Here is a 25,462-nt window from a genome sequence, read left to right on the forward strand (position 1 = left end):
GGAAAACTTTCTTAAAGAGGGGTCCACTAATTTTACATTGATGACCTATGCTAAGGATAGGTCATCAATGTCTGATCGCCTGGGGTCCGACACCCAGCACTCCTGCCGCTCAGCCGTGCTCGGTGTCGGCGGCCACCAGTCGGAAGTACTTACTTGCCGAGCTGCAAGGTCATCAATGTCATAGTAGTGGATAACCTCTTTAATAATAGCTGCAATGGAAAACATTTAGCTACTAATATTTCAGCCACTAATAGAATTCTCTAACATTTTATCCAAAGTTAGTGTATGTAAAGAGGACGTCTTTTCTCCAGCAAATTGTGCCTGGAATCCATCTTAACAAAGCACCGTGAAACTGCTGCAAAAATGAACATAATGCACAGCAATGCAAAAGTCACATTGCTGTACACATGCTCAGTCTTTTCGGGTTCAGAAGCAGTTCAAGGGACTGACAGCCCAGAATGACTGTTCACACCAATCATTTATACACACCTTCCCACCTGCTTGTTTTCTGGCTTCATAGAGCTCTAGAAGGGTGGAAATAGATGGAAACCAAGCAGGTGAGGAGGTGTATGGAGATGATCGGCCCTGCCGTGAAGCATCGAGCGCCTGGACTCGGTTTGAACAGTCATTTTGTCCTTTTAAAAGAAGTAGCATGTTCATTCTTCACTAGTTATAGTTGAAGTACAGAGAAGGAAAAAAAAAAGTGTGCCAGCAGCGTCAGGAAAAAAAGGCTGTCAGCTTGTTCCTGGTGCAGAATCACATAGGAAAACCTGATCAGGTTAAAGATGTTGTGTGCACAAAGCCCAAGTTGAATTTCCTTAACCCCTTCATGACCGGGGGATTTTTCATTTTTCCGTGTTCGTTTTTCACTCCCCTCCTTCCCAGAGCCATAACTTTTTTATTTTTCCGTCAATTTGGCCATGTGAGGGCTTATTTTTTGCGGGACGAGTTGTACTTTTGAACGACATCATTGGTTTTAGCATGTCGTGTACTAGAAAACGGGAAAAAAATTCCAAGTGCGGTGAAATTGCAAAAAAAGTGCAATCCCACATTGGTTTTTTGTTTGGCTTTTTTGCTAGGTTCACTAAATGCTAAAACTGACCTGCCATTATGATTCTCCAGGTCAGTACGATTTCATAGACACCTAACATGACTAGGTTATTTTTTATCTAAGTGGTGAAAAAAAATTCCAAACTTTGCTAAAAAAAAAAAAAAAAAAAAAAAAATGGCGCCATTTTCCGATACTCGTAGCGTCTCCATTTTTCGTGCTCTGGGGTCGGTTGAGGGCTTATTTATTGCGTGCCGAGATGACGTTCTTAATGATAGCATTTCGGTGCAGATACGTTCTTTTGATCGCCCGTTATTGCATTTTAATGCAATGTCGCGGCGACCAAAAAAACGTAATTCTGGCGTTTCGAGTTTTTTTCCCGCTACGCTGTTTAGCGATCAGGTTAATACTTTTTTTTATTTGATAGATCGGGCGATTCTGAGCGCGGCGATACCAAATATGCGTAGATTTGATATTTTTTTTATTGATTTATTTTGATTGGGGCGAAAGGGGGGTGATTTAAACTTTTATGTTTTTTTTATTTTTTTCACATTTTTTTAAACTTTTTTTTTTAACTTTTGCCATGCTTCAATAGCCTCCATGAGAGGCTAGAAGCAGGCACAACCCGATCGGCTCTGCTACATAGCAGCGATCTGCTGATCGCTGCTATGTAGCAGAATTGCACGTGTGCTGTGAGCGCCGACCACAGGGTGGCGCTCACAGCGACGGGCAATCAGTAACCATAGAGGTCTCAAGGACTTCTATGGTTACAATATACAAGCATCGCCGACCCCCGATCATGTGACGGGGGTCGGCGATGACGTCATTTCCGGCCGCCCGGCCGAAAGCGGTAGTTAAATGCCGCTGTCTGCGTTTGACAGCGGCATTTAACTAGTTAATAGGTGCGGGCAGATCGCGATTCTGCCCGCGCCTATTACGGGCACATGTCAGCTGTTCAAAACAGCTGACATGTCCCGGCTTTGGTGCGGGCTCACCGCGGAGCCCTGCATCAAAGCAGGGGAGCCGGCATCGGACGGTATAGTACGTCCGATGCCGGTAAGGGGTTAAAGGGAAGCCATCATCATAAAATGACCTATTATTTATATCAGGGGTTATATTTTTACATATCACAATTTGTATGAAAGATAAAAAAAATGTTGCGGTTTTCACATTGGCCAATGGGGCTTTTTTTTTTAACTTCTTTTTGTTTCAGAAAATAACACTTACCACAATGGTCGGATATGTTTTGTACTCAATTGTCTAAATAGACTGTGAAAAGGAGATTGAACGTGCGGGAGCGGGGTCAGCCGGGACATCGCCGACTAAGGATCCTGTGTCACCAGCTGTATATAGAGGGGCTACTTGTCATTGTGGAACTGACTGACCCCTTACGTAGTAGGAATACATGGGTCTACATGTCGTTATCCCGCCGTCCGCCCACCTTGTCTGTGTCCGTCTGCTGCAGTCTCTGGACGCTCTCTTCGTGTTTGCGCTTCTGATCCGCCAGCTGCTTGGCGCACTGTTGACTAATATGAACATCACAGAATGAGTGGATCAGCTAATGCCCAGGACCACCAGCTAACTGCGAGCGCTGCAGAAAAAGCCGCGTGCCAACCTCTCGTCCTTCAGCGCCTTCTGCAGCAGGGTGGTATTGTTCTTGTACTCGTGCAGCTGATCCTCCTGTCGCAGAAAATCTTGACGATGCTCATGTAACTGTCCTGTAAGAGCAGGACCATATTACAGCGGGGAGTGGTAGAAAGACACAATATTCCTATTACAGCAGTTAGCAGGACAGGTCATTAATATCTCTAAAGGGATCCTGACCCAACAGCTGAGCCATGCTGCCCGGCCCATAGGCACTGGCTGTACGATCTCAGCCAGGTATGTCTCACTCTGAAATGGGGCAGCGTTTTGGAGAAAAACCATACTTTAAAAGCCACACGGGAGGCTAGTCAGACAAGTCAGCCGCTCCCTGCCTGTTCCCCTGGAGCGACAGGTCTTTCTCTATACACACATGCATGGAGACACCCGACACTCACACTCATGGGGAGTCCGACTGGTCTCCTGTGCAACTCTGGGGCTTTTAAAGTATCTTTTCCTCTGCAAGCAGTGCCTGATACATGCTGCCTGTGGGAGAAGTAACTGCTGTCAAGTTCCCTTTAAGTCTGGAAAATTCCTTTAAAAGTGTTTTGAAAACTCAATAGGGAATATCAAAAGAAGAGTATTTGCCATCTATTAATAAATTGTGGAGCTTCTGTGTAGCATATACAGGTGTTTCTCACAGAATTAGAATATCATCAATAAGTTAATTTCAGTTCTTCAATACAAAAAGTGAAACTCATTATATAGAGCCACTACAAACAGAGGGATCTATTTCAAGTGTTTATTTCTGTTAATGTTGATGATTATGGCTTACAGCCAATGAAAACCCAAAAGTCATTATCTCATTAAATTGGAATACTTTATAACACCAGCTTGAAACAATGATTTTAAAAATTGAAAATGTTGGCGTACTGAAATATATATTCAGTAAATGCACTCAATACTTGGTTGGGGCTCCTTTGGGATCAATTACTTCATCAGTGTGGTGTGGTATGGAGGCGATCAGCCTGTGGCACTCCTGAGGTGTTATGGAAGCCCAGGTTGCTTTGATAGCAGCCTTCAGCTCGTCTGCATTGTTGGGTCCAGTGTCTCATCTTCCTGTTGATAATCCCTCAGATTCTCTATGGAGTAAAGGTCAGGTGAGTTTGCTGGCCAACCAAGCACAGTGATACTGTTGTTTATAAACCAGGTATTGGTACTTTTGGCAGTGTGGACAGGTGCCAAGCCCTGCTGGAGAATGAAATTTCCATCTCCAAAAAAGCTTGTCAGCAGAGGGAAGCATGAAGTGTTCTAAAATTTCCTGGTAGACGGCTGCGCTGACTTTGGTCTTGATAAAACACAGTGGACCTACACCAGCAGATGACATGGCTCCCCAAACCATCACGGATTGTGGAAACTTCACACTAGACCTCAAGCAGTTTGGATTGTGGCCTCTCCACTCTTCCCCCAGACTCTAGGACCTTGATTTCCAAGGTCTAGTGTGAACTTTCCACAAGCAGTGATGGTTTGGGGAGCCATGTCATCTGCTGGTGTAGGTCCACTGTGTTTTATCAAGACCAAAGTTAGCGCAGACGTCTACCAGGAAATGTTAGAGCACTTCATGCTTCCCTCTGCCGACAAAGCTTTTTGTAGATGGAAATTTAATTCTCCAGCAGGACTTGGCCCCTGTCCACACTGCCAAAAGTACCAATACCTGGTTTAAAAACAACAGTATCACTGTGCTTGATTGGCCAGCAAACTCGCCTGACCTTAACCCCATAGAGAGTCTATGGGGTATTGTCAAGAGGAAGATGAGAGACATCAGACCGAACAATACAGACATGCTGAAGGCTGCTATCAAAGCAACCTGGGCTTCCATAACACCTCAGCAGTGCCACAGGCTGATCGCCTCCATAAGTCAATACTGACCCTTTAACAAGCCTTGCCACATGACATAAGACTTTTAGGGTTGCTACATCTAGTAGGTAGCACTAGAGTTCTAGTCCTCTTCCTCTCTAAAGAGGCTATTTGGCTATATGTAATTTCCCAGAGGAGAATGCATGGCCTTTAAGTCTTGGCACGCTTTGTAATGACCATCATGTAATGCGTCACTTTCTCCTGTGGGGGAGCTGTTGGGTAATGGAGCCCATGCTGCTCGGATCTGTGCAGATTACATCTGATCCCAGGTAGGATACATTGCCCATTTTCTAGAGGTCTAACAAATGCTTTGTCGGAAAGGTCAGCCTTACTTTAGCTTCGTTTCAGCTGATATGAATTCGTGACAAAATGTACAATTGGCGGACAAAGTTGAGCATGATGGACCTAGGACTTTTCTCAACCTTTATAACTATATAATATGTCCTAAGAGTCCCTGTCTGACACCTACAGAACCTTTCCGCGTGATTCTGAGACTAGGCAGGTGGTGAACATTCGATGATGGCACAGTGAAACAGTGTCTGTCCTGTATACCCACACTAGACTGACAGACATTCATATGGCAGTGCCAGGGCATACAAACATCTCTTACCCTTCAGACGAGTGATGTCTGCCATCTGGAGCGACACGTTGGCCAGCAGCTTCTCCTAGAAAACACACAGATAATATTTACACAATGCAGCGGGTGCTGCGCCGTGATTAATCGGCTGCTGAGGGATTCTCCGCGCTGCAGCTCACAAATTAATGCGCTTGTTAAATGTGCGGCAACATGGGAACATACAAAGGCTGATTACTGACAATGGCGTGCATCCAGTTGCGGCACATTAAGCACGGCACACGGCCATGACTGCGCAGATTACGGCTGTATACACACCAAAATCGTGCTCCGTCAGTAGCATAACGTTATCTGCTTCTGACCAAGGAAGGGTTATTGCTTACAGAAACAAGTAGCTGAGTGACCCCCAGCGATACCAAGATTGGGACCCTGCAGCCCGTCTTGAATGGAGCAGAGGAGGCGCACATACTCAACCACTTCTCCATTCATTGCCAATGGGACTGATGGAAAAAGCATGGTGCTTTCTCTGACAATCCTATAGTCAGTGAATGGAGCAATTGCGCATTGACGAAAGAAGGAGATGCATAGAGGCTCCAGAGCCCCAATCATGGAAGGGGGAGGGGGGGGGGGGGGATTGGAAATCAACCCTTACCCATATTTTGGAGCAAAAAATATTATAAGACCATCTTATTGCTGGAGGAACACTGAAGATACATACACACATTTTATTACCGTATATACATTTTACACATATGTATATGTTTTATACACATAGAATAAACAAGAAGTCATCACACTGATATAGGAATATCAAAAAAGTGAACAAAGGCTCTTTGGAGCGGAGACTGCTTTTTTTGCACATATGGGAAATTAAAAGCTTATTCACTTTTTTTTTTTTACATTCCTACCATGTGCTGCCTCATTTACATATAACTGTGTGTGTACATAGAATTTGTGTGTCTATACAGAGATCTAGCCACACACATATAGATCTTAGGGGATCAAAGAGCACAAGGCTTTGTAAGAAAGTAAATGGTGCAGGTTGTGTCTATTGTTGGTCTGCTCACGTGCGGTAAATGTCTGTACGTGGGTAAGGTTCGGGGGACCTTCATGGTCTAATTTTAGCTGCTTCACCTCAAAACACAAAGAAAGCTTGAAAATACGTTTGCATGCGTTTTTTGCCTGTGTTTGCGTTTATGCGCATGTGTTCGATATTTCCAGGAGGGCATGTCTCAATCAGTTCCTGGACATGCGCCGTCCAAAGCACGCAAGCGCATTGAACACATGCATACGCAAGGACACCTGCATGCATGCGTTCCCATAGACAGTAATGCGGTTTTTTAATACACTCATCCGCATGCCTGCGCATATTTGACGCTTCCAAAAATGCAACATGTTGCGTTCGCCGGACCCCGCTGCACACCAAGAAACGACGCATGCGAACTGATGCAAACGCATGTCCCTGCGTACACCATGTTAAAGATAAGTACGCATGCGGATTTGTGCGGATGATACGCTGAGCACAGAGACGCATATGTGAAACCACCCTTACTGAACGGGGCAGATTTATCAATACTAATGCTTTTTGGCCAATACACCTGCCGAAGCATGGCATTAAAAAGACCGCCTATCACAATATACATGCCGGCCAGCGGTCGTTAGAGAACCGGTTTATTACACAGGCCGATGTGATAGGACCTGTGTTGCCAAGAACAATTTACAGAAGGCGACGTGTGGCCAAGAACGATGGTCTTTTAGCCAAAGCAAAAGATCATTTCACCTGATGAATGTGTGATTTGCTCATTGGTTAAGTGATTGGCAGCCTATTTATAATGCCTGATCAAGATAATTGTGCAAATGCACCTCAAGACAGTGATTAGCTGGGTTTACACCACCCGACAATGCTGCACTCCATGACCGCCGATCGGCTACTTGTTTGCTGTCATTAGTTTGATAGCCTGATTACACAGGCAGATCACCTTTACCATGCACACGGAACGATCAGTGAGAGATCATGCTTTCAGCATAAGTCGTCTTTGCTCTCGGCAGCGCATTGTCCTGGTTACACAGGATTACTGTATACCATACTATTATATAACGTGTTGATTGGCAAGGTATGTAATATACAAATACCTATCTATAGCCATCATCGCAACGCTAATTTTACTGCAAATGCAAGGCTATAGAATAATGCAAAGCCAATGAACTTCTGAAAGACCCCGGGTCAGATCTCCATGGAGTGTAGGTTCTTGGTACTGATTTTTAATTAATACAGTCATGGGGATCAGGGCTGTGGAGTCGGGAGCCCATTTTGGTGGCGTCGCAGTCATGGAAATTGAGGAGTCGGAGGTTCGGCTTACCGACTCCACAGCCCTGATGAGAATGGGAGCTTGAAGGGGTTATACACGACTGACATAGGAAATTAGTTGATGTTGTATATCACTGAATCCTTGCCTGAAGGGTAGTTTGCAGCCCAAAACGTTGCACTTTTTTACATTGATGGTAAAATACTTTTGACTGACAATTGAAAACACCCAACGCAGAGGAGAGGGGTTAATAAGGTACAAGCACCATAAGGTATACACACCACACAGATGACCTCTGCGACCCTTGACAATCAGCCCATGTAAAAGGGGAACAGCATATGTAAAAAATAAATCACACTCTTCCATTTCAGGGTGTATGTTTTTTGGAAACAGTAACAGGTTAATAAGATATGGAATATCTGAAGTTACACAATAAGAAATAAGCAGAAATACTGCTTGGAAAAGCAAATCTACAAACCACCCAATCTTCTTACTGAGCGGCTGGGAGAAGGGAGATTACGGGTGAGAAGATGCAGGATCAGCTCCAAGTCATGAACTATTGATGTGAGCATTAATATCAGAAGCCAGGAGACGGCTCTGGGTGGAGTGTGAGCACTGGATGAGGATACTTAGTGGGTTTAGCAATGTCCGCTACATCCACTGCTAGGATGTGCACAAACCTTAGAAAATCAGACTCCTAAGGCTGTGTGCACACGTTGAGGTTTTTTCGCGTTTTTTCCCGATAAAAACGCTATAAAACCGCAAAAAAACCGCATACAATAAGCATCCCATCATTTAGAATGAATTCCGCATGTTTTGTGCACATGATGCGTTTTTTTTCCGCGAAAAAAAAACGCATCGCGGCAAAAAACGCAGCATGTTCATAAATTTTCCGGTTTTTTTTGCGGATTTCTGTTGTGAATTCTGTGGCAGAGCTCCCTCCTGTGGTCATAAGTGGTACTTCGGCTGATTCTCTCTGGGAGCTTCAGTTTGTGGAGGAAACTGGTACTGCTGCTTCTGAGTTTCCTCCCTCAGGTGATCTGGTGAGGTCGTTAGGTGCTTCTCTACTTAACCCCACCTAATGCTTTGATTCATGCTTCCTGTCAATGTTCCAGTGTTGGACTTGTGTTTCTCTGGATCATTCCTGTGGCCTGCTGCTCTGCATAGCTAAGTGCTTCTTTGCTATTTTTTCTGTCCAGCTTGTCTATTTGTTTTGCTGGAAGCTCTGGGACGCAGAGGGTGTACCTCCGTGCCGTTAGTTCGGTACGGAGGGTCTTTTTGCCCCTTTGCGTGGTTTTCTTTAGGGTTTTGTGTAGACCGCAAAGTTATCTTTCCTATCCTCGTTCTGTCTAGAATATCGGGCCTCACTTTGCTGAATCTATTTCATCCCTACGTTTGTCTTTTCATCTTACTCACAGTCATTATATGTGGGGGGCTGCCTTTTCCTTTGGGGTATTTCTCTGAGGCAAGGTAGGCTTATTTTTTCTATCTTCAGGCTAGTTAGTTTCTCAGGCTGTGCCGAGTTGCATAGGTAGCGTTAGGCGCAATCCACGGCTGCCTCTAGTTGTGTTTGGAGAGGATCAGGGATTGCGGTCTGCAGAGTTCCCACGTCTCAGAGCTCGTTCTATTATTTTGGGTTATTGTCAGATCACTGTATGTGCTCTGACCTCCATGTCCATTGTGATACTGAATTGCCTTTCATAACAGTACAGGAAGCCCAAAGTACTAATGATTCTCAATAGAGGGAAAAAAGAAGTTCTGAGACCATTTTTTTTTCTTGGCTTTGTGTTTTGTCTTTTTTTTCCCCTAGACATTTGGGTGGTTCAGTACACAGGTGTAGCGATGGACATTAGAAGTCTGTCTTCATTTGTGGATCAGCTCTCGGCAAGAGTACAAAAGATTCAAGACACTATTGATCAGAAATCTATGTTAGAACCAAGAATTCCTATTCCTGATTTGTTTTTTGGAGATAGAACTAAGTTTCTGAGTTTCAAAATTGTAAGTTATTTCTGGCCTTGAAACCTCGTTCCATTGGTGATCCAGTTCAACAGGTTTTCATTATTATTTCTTTTTTGCGCGGCGACCCTCAGGACTGGGCATTTTCTCTTGCGCCAGGAGATCCTGCATTGAGTAATATCAATGCGTTTTTCCTGGCGCTCGGATTGCTGTACGATGAGCCTAATTCAGTGGATCAGGCAGAAAAGAATTTGCTGGCTCTTTGTCAGGGTCAGGATGAGAGAGGTATATTGCCAGAAATTTAGAAAATGGTCAGTGCTCACTCAATGGAATGAATCTGCGCTGGCAGCTATGTTCAGAAAGGGTCTCTCTGAAGCCCTTAAGGATGTCATGGTGGGATTTCCTATGCCTGCTGGTTTGAATGAGTATGTCTTTGGCTATTCAGATCGGTCGACGCTTGCGTGAGCGTAAATCTGTGCACCATTTGGCGGTATTACCTGAGCTTAAACCTGAGCCTATGCAGTGCGATAGGACTTTGACCAGAGTTGAACGGCAAGAACACAGACGTCTGAATGGGCTGTGTTTCTACTGTGGTGATTCCACTCATGCCATCTCTGATTGTCCTAAGCGCACTAAGCGGTTCGCTAGGTCTGCCACCATTGGTACGGTACAGTCAAAATTTCTTCTGTCCGTTACCTTGATCTGCTCTTTGTGTTCGTATTCTGTCATGGTGTTTGTGGATTCAGGAGCTGCTCTGAATTTGATGGACTTGGAATATGCTAAGCGTTGTGGGTTTTTCTTGGAGCCCTTGCAGTGTCCTATTCCATTGAGAGGTATTGATGCTACGCCTTTGGCCAAGAATAAGCCTCAATACTGGACCCAGCTGACCATGTGCATGGCTCCTGCACATCAGGAGGATATTCGCTTTCTGGTGTTGCATAATCTGCATGATGTGGTCGTGTTGGGGTTGCCATGGCTACAAGCCCATAATCCAGTATTGGATTGGAAATCCATGTCGGTGTCCAGCTGGGGTTGTCAGGGGTTACATGGTGATGTTCCATTTTTGTCAATTTCGTCATCCACCCCTTCTGAGGTTCCAGAGTTCTTGTCTGATTACCGGGATGTATTTGATGAGCCCAAGTCCGATGCCCTACCTCCGCATAGGGATTGTGATTGTGCTATCAATTTGATTCCTGGTGGTAAATTCCCAAAAGGTCGACTGTTTAATTTATCCGTGCCTGAGCACACCGCTATGCGCAGTTATGTGAAGGAATCCCTGGAGAAGGGGCATATTCGCCCGTCATCGTCGCCATTAGGAGCAGGGTTCTTTTTTGTAGCCAAAAAGGATGGTTCGCTGAGACCTTGTATAGATTATCGCCTTCTTAATAAGATCACTGTTAAATTTCAGTACCCCTTGCCTTTGTTATCCGATTTGTTTGCTCGGATTAAGGGGGCTAGTTGGTTCACCAAGATTGATCTTCGTGGTGCGTATAATCTGGTGCGAATCAGGCGAGGCGATGAATGGAAAACTGCATTTAATACGCCCGAGGGTCATTTTGAGTATCTAGTGATGCCATTCGGACTTGCCAATGCTCCATCAGTGTTTCAGTCCTTTATGCATGACATCTTCCGAGAGTACCTGGATAAATTCCTGATTGTGTACTTGGATGACATTTTGATCTTCTCGGATGATTGGGAGTCTCATGTGAAACAGGTCAGAATGGTTTTTCAGGTCCTGCGTGCTAACTCTTTGTTTGTGAAGGGATCAAAGTGTCTCTTTGGTGTGCAGAAGGTTTCATTTTTGGGGTTCATCTTTTCCCCTTCTACTATCGAGATGGATCCTGTTAAGGTCCAAGCCATCCATGATTGGACTCAGCTGACATCTCTGAAAAGTCTGCAAAAGTTTCTGGGCTTTGCTAATTTTTATCGTCGCTTCATCTGCAATTTTTCTAGTATTGCCAAACCATTGACCGATTTGACCAAGAAGGGTGCTGATTTGGTCAATTGGTCTTCTGCTGCTGTGGAAGCTTTTCAAGAGTTGAAGTGTCGTTTTTCTTCTGCCCCTGTGTTGTGTCAACCTGATGTTTCTCTTCCGTTCCAGGTCGAGGTTGATGCTTCTGAGATTGGAGCAGGGGCTGTTTTGTCGCAGAGAGGTTCTGATTGTTCAGTGATGAAACCGTGCGCTTTTTTTTCCAGGAAGTTTTCGCCTGCTGAGCGGAATTATGATGTGGGCAACCGAGAGTTGCTGGCCATGAAGTGGGCATTCGAGGAGTGGCGTCATTGGCTTGAAGGAGCTAAGCATCACGTGGTGGTATTGACTGATCATAAGAACCTGACTTATCTCGAGTCTGCTAAGCGTTTGAATCCTAGACAGGCTCGTTGGTCGCTGTTTTTCGCCCGTTTTGACTTTGTGATTTCGTACCTTCCGGGCTCTAAAAATGTGAAGGCGGATGCTCTGTCTAGGAGTTTTGTGCCCGACTCTCCGGGTTTATCTGAGCCGGCGGGTATCCTCAAGGAAGGAGTAATTGTGTCTGCCATCTCCCCTGATTTGCGGCGGGTGCTGCAAAAATTTCAGGCTAATAAACCTGATCGTTGTCCAGCGGAGAAACTGTTTGTCCCTGATAGGTGGACAAATAAAGTGATCTCTGAGGTTCATTGTTCGGTGTTGGCTGGTCATCCTGGAATCTTTGGTACCAGAGAGTTAGTGGCTAGATCCTTTTGGTGGCCGTCTCTGTCGCGGGATGTGCGTACTTTTGTGCAGTCCTGTGGGATTTGTGCTCGGGCTAAGCCCTGCTGTTCTCGTGCCAGTGGGTTGCTTTTGCCCTTGCCGGTCCCGAAGAGACCTTGGACACATATCTCTATGGATTTTGTTTCAGATCTTCCCCTCTCTCAAAAGATGTCAGTCATTTGGGTGGTCTGTGATCGCTTTTTTAAGATGGTCCATCTGGTACCCTTGTCCAAGTTGCCTTCCTCCTCTGATTTGGTGCCATTGTTCTTCCAGCATGTGGTTCGTTTGCATGGCATTCCAGAGAATATCGTTTCTGACAGAGGTTCCCAGTTTGTTTCGAGGTTTTGGCGAGCCTTTTGTGGTAGGATGGGCATTGACTTGTCTTTTTCCTCGGCTTTTCATCCTCAGACTAATGGCCAGACCGAACGAACTAATCAGACCTTGGAAACCTATCTGAGATGCTTTGTTTCTGCCGATCAGGATGACTGGGTGTCCTTTTTGCCTTTGGCTGAGTTCGCCCTTAATAATCGGGCCAGCTCGGCTACCTTGGTTTCGCCATTTTTCTGCAATTCTGCGTTCCATCCTCGTTTCTCTTCAGGACAGGTTGAGTCTTCGGACTGTCCTGGTGTGGATACTGTGGTGGACAGGTTGCAGCAGATTTGGACTCATGTAGTGGACAATTTGACCTTGTCCCAGGAGAAGGCTCAACGTTTCGCTAATCGCAGACGCCGTGTGGGTCCCCGACTTCGTGTTGGGGATCTGGTTTGGTTATCTTCTCGTCATATTCCTATGAAGGTTTCCTCTCCGAAGTTTAAACCTCGTTTCATTGGTCCTTATAGGATTTCTGAGGTTATTAATCCTGTGTCTTTTCGTCTGACCCTCCCAGATTCTTTTTTCATACATAACGTCTTCCATAGGTCATTGTTGCGGAGATATGTGGCACCTATGGTTCCATCTGTTGACCCTCCTGCCCCGGTTTTGGTGGAGGGGGAATTGGAGTATATTGTGGAGAAGATTTTGGATTCTCGTGTTTCAAGACGGGAACTCCAGTATCTGGTTAAATGGAAGGGTTATGCTCAGGAGGATAATTCCTGGGTTTTTGCCTCTGATGTCCATGCTCCCGATCTTGTTCGTGCCTTTCATGTGGCTCATCCTGGTCGGCCTGGGGGCTCTGGTGAGGGTTCGGTGACCCCTCCTCAAGGGGGGGGTACTGTTGTGAATTCTGTGGCAGAGCTCCCTCCTGTGGTCATAAGTGGTACTTCGGCTGATTCTCTCTGGGAGCTTCCGTTTGTGGAGGAAACTGGTACTGCTGCTTCTGAGTTTCCTCCCTCAGGTGATCTGGTGAGGTCGTTAGGTGCTTCTCTACTTAACCCCACCTAATGCTTTGATTCATGCTTCCTGTCAATGTTCCAGTGTTGGACTTGTGTTTCTCTGGATCATTCCTGTGGCCTGCTGCTCTGCATAGCTGAGTGCTTCTTTGCCATTTGTTGCTATTTTTTCTGTCCAGCTTGTCTATTTGTTTTGCTGGAAGCTCTGGGACGCAAAGGGTGTACCTCCGTGCCGTTAGTTCGGTACGGAGGGTCTTTTTGCCCCTTTGCGTGGTTTTCTTTAGGGTTTTGTGTAGACCGCAAAGTTATCTTTCCTATCCTCGTTCTGTCTAGAATATCGGGCCTCACTTTGCTGAATCTATTTCATCCCTACGTTTGTCTTTTCATCTTACTCACAGTCATTATATGTGGGGGGCTGCCTTTTCCTTTGGGGTATTTCTCTGAGGCAAGGTAGGCTTATTTTTTCTATCTTCAGGCTAGTTAGTTTCTCAGGCTGTGCCGAGTTGCATAGGTAGCGTTAGGCGCAATCCACGGCTGCCTCTAGTTGTGTTTGGAGAGGATCAGGGATTGCGGTCTGCAGAGTTCCCACGTCTCAGAGCTCGTTCTATTATTTTGGGTTATTGTCAGATCACTGTATGTGCTCTGACCTCCATGTCCATTGTGATACTGAATTGCCTTTCATAACAGATTTCCCACTCCAAAACGCATTGGGAAGTGTCCGGGAAAAAACGCGGCAAAAACCGCGGCAAAAACGCACGCGGTTTTCTTGCGGATTTCTTGCAGAAAATGTCCGGAATTCTCAGGAATTTTCTGCAAGAAATCCTGAACGTGTGCACATAGCCTAAGGGTACGTGTCTACGTTCAGGATGGCCGGCGGTTTTGATGGAGCGGCAAACTCGCTCCGCCCCCTTCTGGAGACGCGATAATGCCGGATGTGTTCATTGCACACATCTTGAATCATTGCACCCCACACATAGGGCCCTGTGTTATACCTTGCAGCGGCGCCGCAAGGTAAACGGACATACTGCAATCTAAAAAGACGCGCCGCATGTCCGGAATCGCAGGGCCACCGGATGCGTGTTACCACGCATAGTGAAGATGGGATTTCATTAAATCCCCTCCACTATGCTGTAACATCTGGACGCTGCGTTTCCTGAACGTGGAAACATACCCCAAGGATCCATCCACTGAAAGATTATCATGCACAAGCCTTCTGTCACAATAATCAGGCTGCCGATCCCTGACAAGCAAAACACCAGCAATGCTCCAAACGCTTGTTTCATGACAATCGTGCAGTCCAAGTCCTGTTTACACAGACAGATTACCGCTACTATACTACCACCAATCAGTAAGCCTATTCTTATCGGCAGTCATTTAATAACCTGTTTACACACGCAGACCGCAAGGACAACAATCTGTAATAGATCATCAGTGCATGTTTACACAGCACCATGCACCGCTGAGAACGAGTGTCTTGTTCATTTATCGGGTGATCAGTGGCCTGTGTACACTGATCAGAGACCATTGTTGCTGTGGTCTGCAATATAAACAGGGAGGCTACTTTCTCAAGATGAGCACCAGGACTTTTAAGGACCAGAATCCCAACCAGCTTCACAATTTTTGTTTTTTGCCCTGTGATTGATCACAGAGCAGTCAAACACAGTGACCAAGTTCTCCCCAGCTGCTTTCTCCTTACTTGTGAGCTACAATTGGAATTTCTTGCTGATCAGGAACGTCTGTATCTGCTGACTAATGTCGATACCTGCTTTGTTTGGCTAATGTTTAGAGAACAAGTCTTGGAGGTCTAGGAGTTGCTGGAGACTCCTTACTTCTGAGATGTGGAAAATGATTTCCAATGAAATTATCACTTCTGGTGGGTCCACCAGTGGCTTCCACTCAACATTGTGGAACTGAATGTGGTCAACTATGACCAGTCTCACCTGGAGCCCCCGCTCTGCAATGCCTCTATCAGATGTCAATGGACTGTTCACATGTCTGTGTATCATGGAGACGTCCATGTTTGTTTGGAGTCAATAATTAAAATTACCCATACAAGTCTAAGGATCGGTGAAAAGTCACCGACCACACAGTGATGGCTTCCCCGTGAAATCAGTGTGCGGTCCATTTTTAACATTGTAATGAGCAGAAGTTCTGCATTTTATGCCCATATGATAAAATCACTGATGGTAAAAACGGACACTGACCAAACACTGACGAAAATCTGATACAAATCAATGATTAACCTTGGTCCGCTCTTTTGCATATCAGAAAAATCACTGATGTCTGAATGAGGCCTCAGGATAATAGAACATTTAATGCATTATTCCCCCCCAAAAAATAAATTATATTGCATCTATAGGATACTAAATTACTGATCGCTGAGTGTCCAACCACTGGGACTCCGAGCAATCCTGAGAGAGGGGCTCTGGAACCCAATCTTGAATGCATGGAGGTGCACATACTCCGCTTCCGATCTATTCAACGTCAATGTTACTGCCAGAGAAAGCAGCGTGCGCTACCCGACTTCCAGCAGTCCAACGGACCATGAATGGAGCAGAAGTTAAGGATGTTCATTCTTGTTGGAGCTGTAACACCCCCTTTCAGGGTTTCACAGTAAAACAACTCGAGATCAATGGAGGTCTCAGCGGTTGGATCCCCAGCAATCACCTTTTTTATTGGAAATAACCCTTTAAAACAGACCCAAACAGGAGGCCACCATTTTGAAGTCTCCGATGACCTCCCCATTGCCCTCAGTTTCATTTCCCCTTGTTATTTTTTGTGAATTGATATGAAAAAAGATGAAAAAAATCCCTTCCAAAGCCAGCCTTGTGAAACAATAAATGCAGCTTCGTATTTGCCTTATCCAGCATTTGTCAAAGCTGCAAGCACGGCATTAGTCATTGTGATGTATTGACCTTTATTGTATGAAAATACAAATTGCCTTTACCTTTTATGAGGCAGCTTAGATACTGCGCCACAGCTGGGAAGTAAATGATCTGTCAACATTTCTGGCACACAAACAAATTTCATTCCAAAAAGTGGATTTTGCAAGTTAAGTTTACCTTAAATTCATATTCAGAATTTTTTTTTGCCGTTTCCCCATTCGTTTCTCTAGATCTATTAGTTTTCCCTTCAACTCCACGGTAAGCAGACACTAGCTATGACATCTATTATACATAGCACTCATAGAAAAATGAAGATGCTATTCCCCCAATCACTCTGTAGTTTACTCTCAGAAGTAACAGTGGCGGACAGTGGACAGAAGTACAGAGCAGTGTAACTGTGAATCCAGCTGTGAGGAGATAAAACACTAGAAAGCAGCAGAAGTATCTGTGTCTCAAGGTGGCGCTATAAATAAAGCTGGGGAGGCAGGGGCTTGGGAAGTGCTCCAAACACACCCAGAGCATTTCAACCTCATGAATATGGAATAAAACGTGGATTTTCAGTTAGGGCTCAGAGGATTAAAGGTACAGATTTGCTTTACCTTTAAAAGGCTACAAGACCATATAAGTGGTGTGAGGTGGTTGATTCAGGATAACTATGATTGATGACAAATATATTGTCAGTTTTCAGTGCCAGGCTGGAGGGTCGCATTAAGCGAACGGATAGGGATGCCCAGGTGAGACGCTGTTACCATATACTACACAATATGAGAATAATTATGGTGCAGGGATAAAGAAAAAATACTTTAGTAAGTGAATAAAAGCTTCTTTGTGCTGCTTGAATGGTAGGAAAAAAAAAAGATGATTGTGAAGCATTATGGCGCTGTACAAAAGGAATTTAATATTTATTCATGAAGTCCTGAGTCCTGTTGTAACCCGGATTACACCAGTGTAATAATACCTGCCGGATAGACACGTTTATCTAGGTACAATCTTAGAGCACTTTTCCCAGGGCTGTAAATGGCTAAATACTGGTTAGAAAACCTGTTATGTTGACCCAGCCACGTCCAACGCATTAGAAAACAGACATGAATCATATTATGGAGCTTTTTATAGAAGCCTTTGCATGTATAATATTCTGTATATATAGATGGGGCAGTTCAGGTGGCACATTCAGTCTCCCCTAGCTTCGGATAAGCACTACATATCTAGCAGCTACACGGCACTTTTAGAAGCACTGTCACTTTATTAACTTTACTAACTCTGTTACCTTTCGACACCATCTCTTCTACTCTCATATTAATACGAGGAACTGGCTGTCAGTATGTGCACCTATATGTATTGTACTAGATGGTGGCCCGATTCTAACACATTGGGTATTCTACAATATGTATGTAGTTTATTTATGAAGTTTTCAGAATAATGCAATTTATACACAGGATTCGGCCGGCCCCGACCAATTAGCGAAGCGTGGTTCAAATTCCGCGCCAATTCGCGGGCGGACTGAGACTGTCGCTGATTGGTAGCGGCCGGGCGTGACCAATCAGTGAAGCCAGGGCCTGGTCCAGGTTTTTGAGGGCCCCGGGAGAAAGTCTCAGTGGGCCCCCCTCTTTAACGCATACCACGATTCATGATGCACAGATACAGCAGATAAATATAGCACAGCCAAGTAGCGTATAACAGCCACGTAGTATATACAGTTGTGGCCAAAAGTATTGACACCTCTGCAATTCTGTCAGATAATACTCAGTTTCTTCCCCAAAATGATTGCAAACAAAAATTCTTTGTTATCATCTTCATTTAATTTGCCTTAACCCCTTCATGACCCAGCCTATTTTGACCTTAAAGACCTTGCCGTTTTTTGCAATTCTGACCAGTGTCCCTTTATGAGGTAATAACTCAGGAACGCTTCAACGGATCCTAGCGGTTCTGAGAATGTTTTTTCGTGACATATTGGGCTTCATGTTAGTGGTAAATTTAGGTCAATAAATTCTGCGTTTATTTGTGATAAAAACGGAAATTTGGCAAAAATTTAGAAAATTTTGCAATTTTCACATTTTGAATTTTTATTCTGTTAAACCAGAGAGTTATGTGACACAAAATAGTTAATAAATAACATTTCCCACATGTATACTTTACATCAGCACAATTTTGGAAATAAATTTTTTTTTTTGCTAAGAAGTTATAAGGGTTAAAATTTGACCAGCGATTTCTCATTTTTACAACGAAATTTACAAAACCATTTTTTTTAGGGACCACCTCACATTTGAAGTCAGTTTGAGGGGTCTATATGGCTGAAAATACCCAAAAGTGACACCATTCTAAAAAATGCACCCCTCAAGGTATTCAAAACCACATTCAAGAAGTTTATTAACCCTTCAGGTACTTCACAGCAGCAAAAGCAACATGGAAGGAAAAAATGAACATTTAACTTTTTAGTCACAAAAATTATCTTTTAGCAACAATTTTTTTTATTTTCCCAATGGTAAAAGGAGAAACTGAACCACAAAAGTTGTTGTCCAATTTGTCCTGAGTACACTGATACCTCATATGTTGGGGTAAACCACTGTTTGGGCGCACGGCAGGGCTTGGAAGGGAAGGAGCGCCATTTGACTTTTTGAATGAAAAATTGGCTCCACTCTTTAGCGGACACCATGTCACGTTTGGAGAGCCCCCGTGTGCCTAAAAATTGGAGCTCCCCCACAAGTGATCCCATTTTGGAAACTAGACGCCCCACGGAACTTATCTAGATGCATATTGAGCACTTTAAACCCCCAGGTGCTTCACAGAAGTTTATAACGCAGAGCCATGAAAATAAAAAATAATTTTTCTTTCCTCAAAAATGATTTTTTAGCCTGGAATTTCCTATTTTGCCAAGGGTAATTGGAGAAATTGGACCCCAAATGTTCTTCTCCAGTTTGTCCTGAGTATGCTGATACCCCATATGTGGGGGTAAACCACTGTTTGGGCGCACGGCAGGGCTCGGAAGGGAAGGCACGCCATTTGGCTTTTTAAATGGAAAATTAGCTCCAATCATTAGCGGACACCATGTCACGTTTGGAGAGCCCCTGTATGCCTAAACATTGGAGATCCCCCACAAATGACCCCATTTTGGAAACTAGACCCCCAAAGGAACTAATCTAGATGTGTGGTGAGGACTTTGAACCCCCAAGTGCTTCACAGAAGTTTATAACGCAGAGCCATGAAAATAAAAAAAAAATATTTTCTCAAAAATGATCTTTTAGCCTGCAATTTTTTATTTTCCCAAGGGTAACAGGAGAAATTTGACCCCAAAAGTTGTCCAGTTTCTCCTGAGTACGCTGATACCCCATATGTGGAGGTAAACCACTGTTTGGGCACATGCCGGGGCTTGGAAGTGAAGTAGTGATGTTTTGAAATGCAGACTTTGATGGAATGCTCTGTGGGCGTCACGTTGCGTTTCCAGAGCCCCTGATGTGGCTAAACAGTAGAAACCCCCCACAAGTGACCCCATTTTAGAAACTAGACCCCCCCAAGGAACTTATCTAGATATGTGGTTAGCACTTTGAACCCCCAAGTGCTTCACAGACGTTTACAACGCAGAGCCGTGAAAATAAAAAATCATTTTTCTTTCCTCAAAAATGATGTTTTAGCAAGCATTTTTTTATTTTCACAAGGGTAATAGGAGAAATTGGACCCCAGTAATTGTTGCGCAGTTTATCCTGAGTATGCTGGTACCCCATATGTGGGGGTAAACCACTGTTTGGGCACACGTCGGGGCTCGGAATTGAGGGAGCACCATTTGACTTTTTGAATACAAGATTGGCTGGAATCAATGGTGGCGCCATGTTGCGTTTGGAGACTCCTGATGTGCCTAAACAGTGGTAACCCCTCAATTCTACCTCCAACACTAACCCCCCCACACCCCTAACCCTAATCCCAACTGTAGCCATAACCCTAATCACAACCCTAACCACAACCCTAATTCCAACCCTAACCCTAAGGCTATGTGCCCACGTTGCGGATTCGTGTGAGATATTTCAGCATCATTTTTGAAAAATCCGCGGGTAAAAGGCACTGCCTTTTACCTGCGGATTTTCCGCGAATTTCCAGTGTTTTTTGTGCGGATTTCATCTGCGGATTCCGCACGGTATTTTCCGCACCATGGGCACAGCGGATTTGGTTTTCCATAGGTTTACATGGTACTGTAAACCTGATGGAACACTGCTGCAAATCCGCAGCGGCCAATCCGCTGCGGATCCGCAGCCAAATCCGCACCGTGTGCACATAGCCTAATTCTAAAGGTATGTGCACACGCTGCGGAAAACGCTGCGGATCCGCAGCAGTTTCCCATGAGTTTACAGTTCAATGTAAACCTATGGGAAACAAAAATCGCTGTACACATGCTGCGGAAAAACTGCACGGAAACGCAGCGGTTTACATTCCGCAGCATGTCACTTCTTTCTGCGGATTCCGCAGCGGTTTTACAACTGCTCCAATAGAAAACCGCAGTTGTAAAACCGCAGTGAAATGCGCAGAAAAAACATGGTAAATCCGCCATAAATCCGCAGCGGTTTAGCACTGCAGATTTATCAAATCCGCAGCGGAAAAATCCGCAGAGGACCAGAATACGTGTGCACATACCGAAACCCTAACCCTAGGCCTAACCCTAGCTCTAACCCTAACCCTATTCTAACATTAGTGGGGAAAAAAAATTCTTTTTTTTTTTAATTGTCCCTACCTATGTGGCTGACAAAGGGGGGGGGGGGGGTCATTTATCATTTTTTTTATTTTGATCACTGGGATAGATTATATCTCAGTGATCAAAATGCACTTTGAACGAATCTGCCGGCCGGCAGATTCGGCGGGCGCACTGCGCATGCGCCCACCATTTTGGAAGATGGCGGCGCCCAGGGAGAAGACGGACGGACCCCGGCAGGATCGGTAAGTATGATGGGGTAGGGGGGGGAGCACGGTGGGGGGGGGGGGGGGGAATCGGAGCATGGGGGGGTGGATCGGAACGCGGGAGGGGGTCGAACGGAGCACGGGGGGTGGAACGGAGCACGGGGGGCGGTGGAACAGAGCACGGGGGGTGGAACGGAGCACGGGGGGGTGGATCGGAGTGCAGGGGGGGTGATTGGAGCACGGGAAGGGTGATTGGAGCACGGGGGTGAGCGGACAAGACCACAGGGGGGAGCGGAGCACAGGACGGAGGGGAGCGGGCAGTGTACCGGACAGATCGGAGGGCTGGGGGGGCGATCGGTGGGGTGGGGTGGGGGCACATTAGTATTTCCAGCCATGGCCGATGATATTGTAGCATCGGCCATGGCTGGATTGTAATATTTCACCCATTATAATAGGTGAAATATTACAAATCGCTCTGATTGGCTGTTGAAAGTGAAACTGCCAATCAGAGCGATCGTAGCCACGGGGGGGTGAAGCCACCCCCCCTGGGCTAAACTACCATTCCCCCTGTCCCTGCAGATCGGGTGAAATGGGAGTTAACCCTTTCACCCGATCTGCAGGGACGCGATCTTTCCATGACGCCACATGGGCGTCATGGGTCGGATTGGCACCGACTTTCATGACGCCTACATGGCGTCATGGGTCGGGAAGGGGTTAAATGAAAAAACACAAAAATAATTGTCCTAAAGCCAAATTGGATAGAATTCCACATCAAACATAAAAAAGGGGGTGGACAAAAGTATAGACACTGTTCGAAAAATCATGTGATGCTTCTCTAATTTGTGTAATTAACAGCACCTGTAACTTACCTGTGGCACCTAACAGGTGTTGGCAATAACGGAAATCACACTTGCAGCCAGTTGACATGGATTAAAGTTGACTCAACCTCTGTCCTGTGTCCTTGTGTGTACCACTGAGCATGGAGAAGAGAAAGAAGACCAAAGAACTGTCTGAGGACTTGAGAAACCAAATTGTGAAGAAGCATGAGCAATCTCAAGGCTACAAGTCCATCTCCAAAGACCTGAATGTTCCTGTGTCTACTGTGCGCAGTGTCATCAAGAAGTTTAAAGCCAATGGCACTGTGGCTAACCTCCCTAGATGTGGACGGAAAAGAAAAATTGACAAGAGATTTCAACGCAAAATTGTGCGGATGTTGGATAAAGAACCTCGACTAACATCCAAACAAGTTCAAGCTGCCCTGCAGTCCGAGGGTACAACAGTGTCAACCCGTACTATCCGTCAGCGTCTGAATGAAAAGGGACTGTATGGTAGGAGACCCAGGAAGACCCCACTTCTTACCCCGAGACATAAAAAAGCCAGGCTGGAGTTTGCCAAAACTTACATGAAAAAGCCTAAAACGTTTTGGAAGAATGTTCTCTGGTCAGATGAGACAAAAGTAGAGCTTTTTGGGCAAAGGCATCAACATAGAGTTTACAGGAGAAAAAAAAGAGGCATTCAAAGAAAAGAACACTGTCCCTACAGTCAAACATGGCGGAGGTTCCCTGATGTTTTGGGGTTGCTTTGCTGCCTCTGGCACTGGACTGCTTGATCGTGCGCATGGCATTATGAAGTCTGAAGACTACCAACTAATTTTGCAGCATAATGTAGGGCCCAGTGCGAGAAAGCTGGGTCTCCCTCAGAGGTCATGGTTCTTCCAGCAGGACAATGACCCAAAACACACTTCAAAAAGCACTAGAAAATGGTTTGAGAGAAAGCACTGGAGCCTTCTAAGGTGGCCAGCAATGAGTCCAGACCTGAATCCCATAGATCACCTGTGGAGAGATCTAAAAATAGAATTATTCTTACCGTTAATTCGGTTTCTAGGAACCTTCCACGACGGCATATGGAGGTTGTCTCTTTGCCCTAATGGGGAACAGGAAACACAGAGAGGTTTAAAAGGACCTCCCACCTGCCAGTGACTTACAACTGAACCCATAGCACCGGTTTACCTTCCGAATCCCAGAACTAATCCAGGAATATATATCGGGTGGGAAATTAGTGCCGTCGTGGAAGGTTCCTAGAAACCGAATTAACGGTAAGAATAATTCTATTTTCTCTAGTCACCTTCCACGACGGCATATGGAGGAATACCAACTAATTTGGCACTAGGGAGGGACAACGGCCTGCAGAACTTTACGGCCGAAGACTAAGTCCTTATTGGACAATACATCTAATCTGTAATGTTTAGAGAAAGTATGAAGTGAAGACCACGTTGCTGCCCTGCAGATCTGCTCTGGGGATGCACCTGCTCTTTCTGCCCAGGAGACTGACGTAGATCTTGTTGAATGGGCCTTGATCCCTACTGGAGGTATTTTGTTTTGAGCAAGGTAGGCTTCCGTTATAGCCTTTTTGATCCATGTAGCAATGGTACTTTTAGCTACTTTTTTACCCTTATTTTGCCCAGAGGGATGGACAAAGAGGTTATGATCGATTCTGAAAGCACGGGTCTGATCTAAATATTGCAGCACAATACGTCGGACGTCCAGAGTGTTGAATCTTCTTTCTTCCGAATTTGCAGGACTATGGCAAAAGGTTGGTAGAACAATCTCTTGGGAACGATGAAAATCAGAGACTACCTTTGGAAGAAAAGAAGGATCTAGACGAAGTACTATTGAGTCATCTCTCACTAGAAGATACGGCTCTCTTATAGATAAGGCTTGTAGTTCACCCACTCTTCTAGCCGAAGTTATGGCTACCAAAAACACAGTTTTGTATGCAAGATTTTGAAGAGAGCAGGAGGAAAAAGGTTCAAAAGGCGGGCCTGTAAGACCTTGAAGCACCACATTCAGATCCCATGGGGGAACTATTATCTGTTTTCTAGGATTCATCCTAGTTGCTGATGTTAAAAATCTTTTGATCCAGCGATGGCCTGCTAGATCTTGATCAAAAAAGGAGCTAAGTGCCGAGACCTGGACTCTGAGAGTACTGGGCCTAAGACCCATTCCTAAGCCTTTTTGCAAAAAATCTAAGATGTTAGGTATATTAGGCTTGAGAGGGTCTGGAAGGTTAGGTAGACAAAAAGACGAAAACTTTTTCCAGATTTTGTTGTAGATGGCGTTGGTTACTGGCTTTCTCGATTTTTGGAGAGTAGCTATGACAGAGTCCGATAGTCCTTTTGCTTTCAAGACCTGGGCTTCAGTAACCACGCCGCTAAATTCCATTTCTGAGGGTCTGCGTGGAGAATAGGACCCTGAGAGAGGAGATCGTTTTTTAGAGGTAACATTACTGGTCCATCCACTTGTAGTTGGATGATCAAGTTGAACCAACTTCTTTTGGGCCAAAAAGGGGCTATCAGGATAGTCGGAGTTCCTTCTATTCGTATCTTCCTTAGAACCTTTGCCAGGATTGGGATTGGTGGAAATGCGTAGACAAGCTGGAAGTGCCAATCTTGGACTAGGGCATCCACTCCTCTGGGATTGCCTCTTGGGTTCAAGGAAAAAAAGGTTTTGACTTTTGCGTTCTGGTGAGAGGCAAAGAGGTCGACTTCTGGAAGACCCCACTTTTGTACTAGCATATTGAACGTTTGAAGGTCCAGGCTCCACTCGCCAGGATGAATGTCCTGGCGACTCAGGTAGTCTGCTTGAATATTTGCAGTCCCTTTTAGATGAATTGCTGTCAGTGACAGTAAGTGTTTCTCGGCCCAATAAAAAATTCGAGCGGAGATCTTTTTCAAACTGAGGAATTTTGTGCCGCCCTGACGCCTGATATGCGCCACCGTGGTCATGTTGTCTGAATAGATCTGGACATGTTGACCGGAAATCTGACGGCTTGCTGCTAACAGGGCCTCTTCCACAGCTTTGAGTTCTCTGAAATTTGACAATTTCTCGCTGATCGACTGGTTCCAAAGACCTTGGTAAGGAACATGATTTACTATGGCTCCCCAGCCTCTCCTGCTGGCATCTGTCTTGATCGTAGTTATCGGGAGCTGAATCCAGCTCACCCCCTTCAGGAGGTTTCTGGAATTCATCCACCATGTTAAGGATGCTTTCACTCGACCTGGTGTGTGAATCCTTCTTGTTAGAGTGCCAGGTTGACCATCCCACCTGTCTAGAATGTGGGTTTGGAGAATTCTGGAGTGAGCTTGAGCCCAAGCCACTGATTGTATACAGGCTGTCATTGAGCCTAAGAGAGACATTCCTTCTCGAAGAGTAGGACATCTCATCTCCTTGAATTTTCTGACTTTTGCTACTAATGGTAG

At 45.2% G+C, this 25,462-nt stretch overlaps 1 protein-coding gene across 6 annotated transcripts in view; it reads right to left on the reverse strand.

The window, feature by feature from the left end:
- Positions 1–25,462, reverse strand: part of GOLM2 (golgi membrane protein 2) — a 79,994-nt gene that overhangs the window by 30,546 nt on the left and 23,986 nt on the right. For all 6 annotated transcript variants that reach the window (XM_069766468.1, XM_069766464.1, XM_069766467.1 and 3 more), the window contains exons 2-4: positions 5,157–5,211; positions 2,664–2,766; positions 2,490–2,574 (exon numbers count right to left, since the gene is read on the reverse strand). In XM_069766468.1, coding sequence (XP_069622569.1) covers positions 2,490–2,574; positions 2,664–2,766; positions 5,157–5,211 — 243 coding nt within the window. The remainder of the gene's footprint in view (positions 1–2,489; positions 2,575–2,663; positions 2,767–5,156; positions 5,212–25,462) is intronic.

Source organism: Ranitomeya imitator, chromosome 4 (assembly GCF_032444005.1).
Source record: "Ranitomeya imitator isolate aRanImi1 chromosome 4, aRanImi1.pri, whole genome shotgun sequence".
NCBI lineage: Eukaryota > Metazoa > Chordata > Amphibia > Anura > Dendrobatidae > Ranitomeya > Ranitomeya imitator.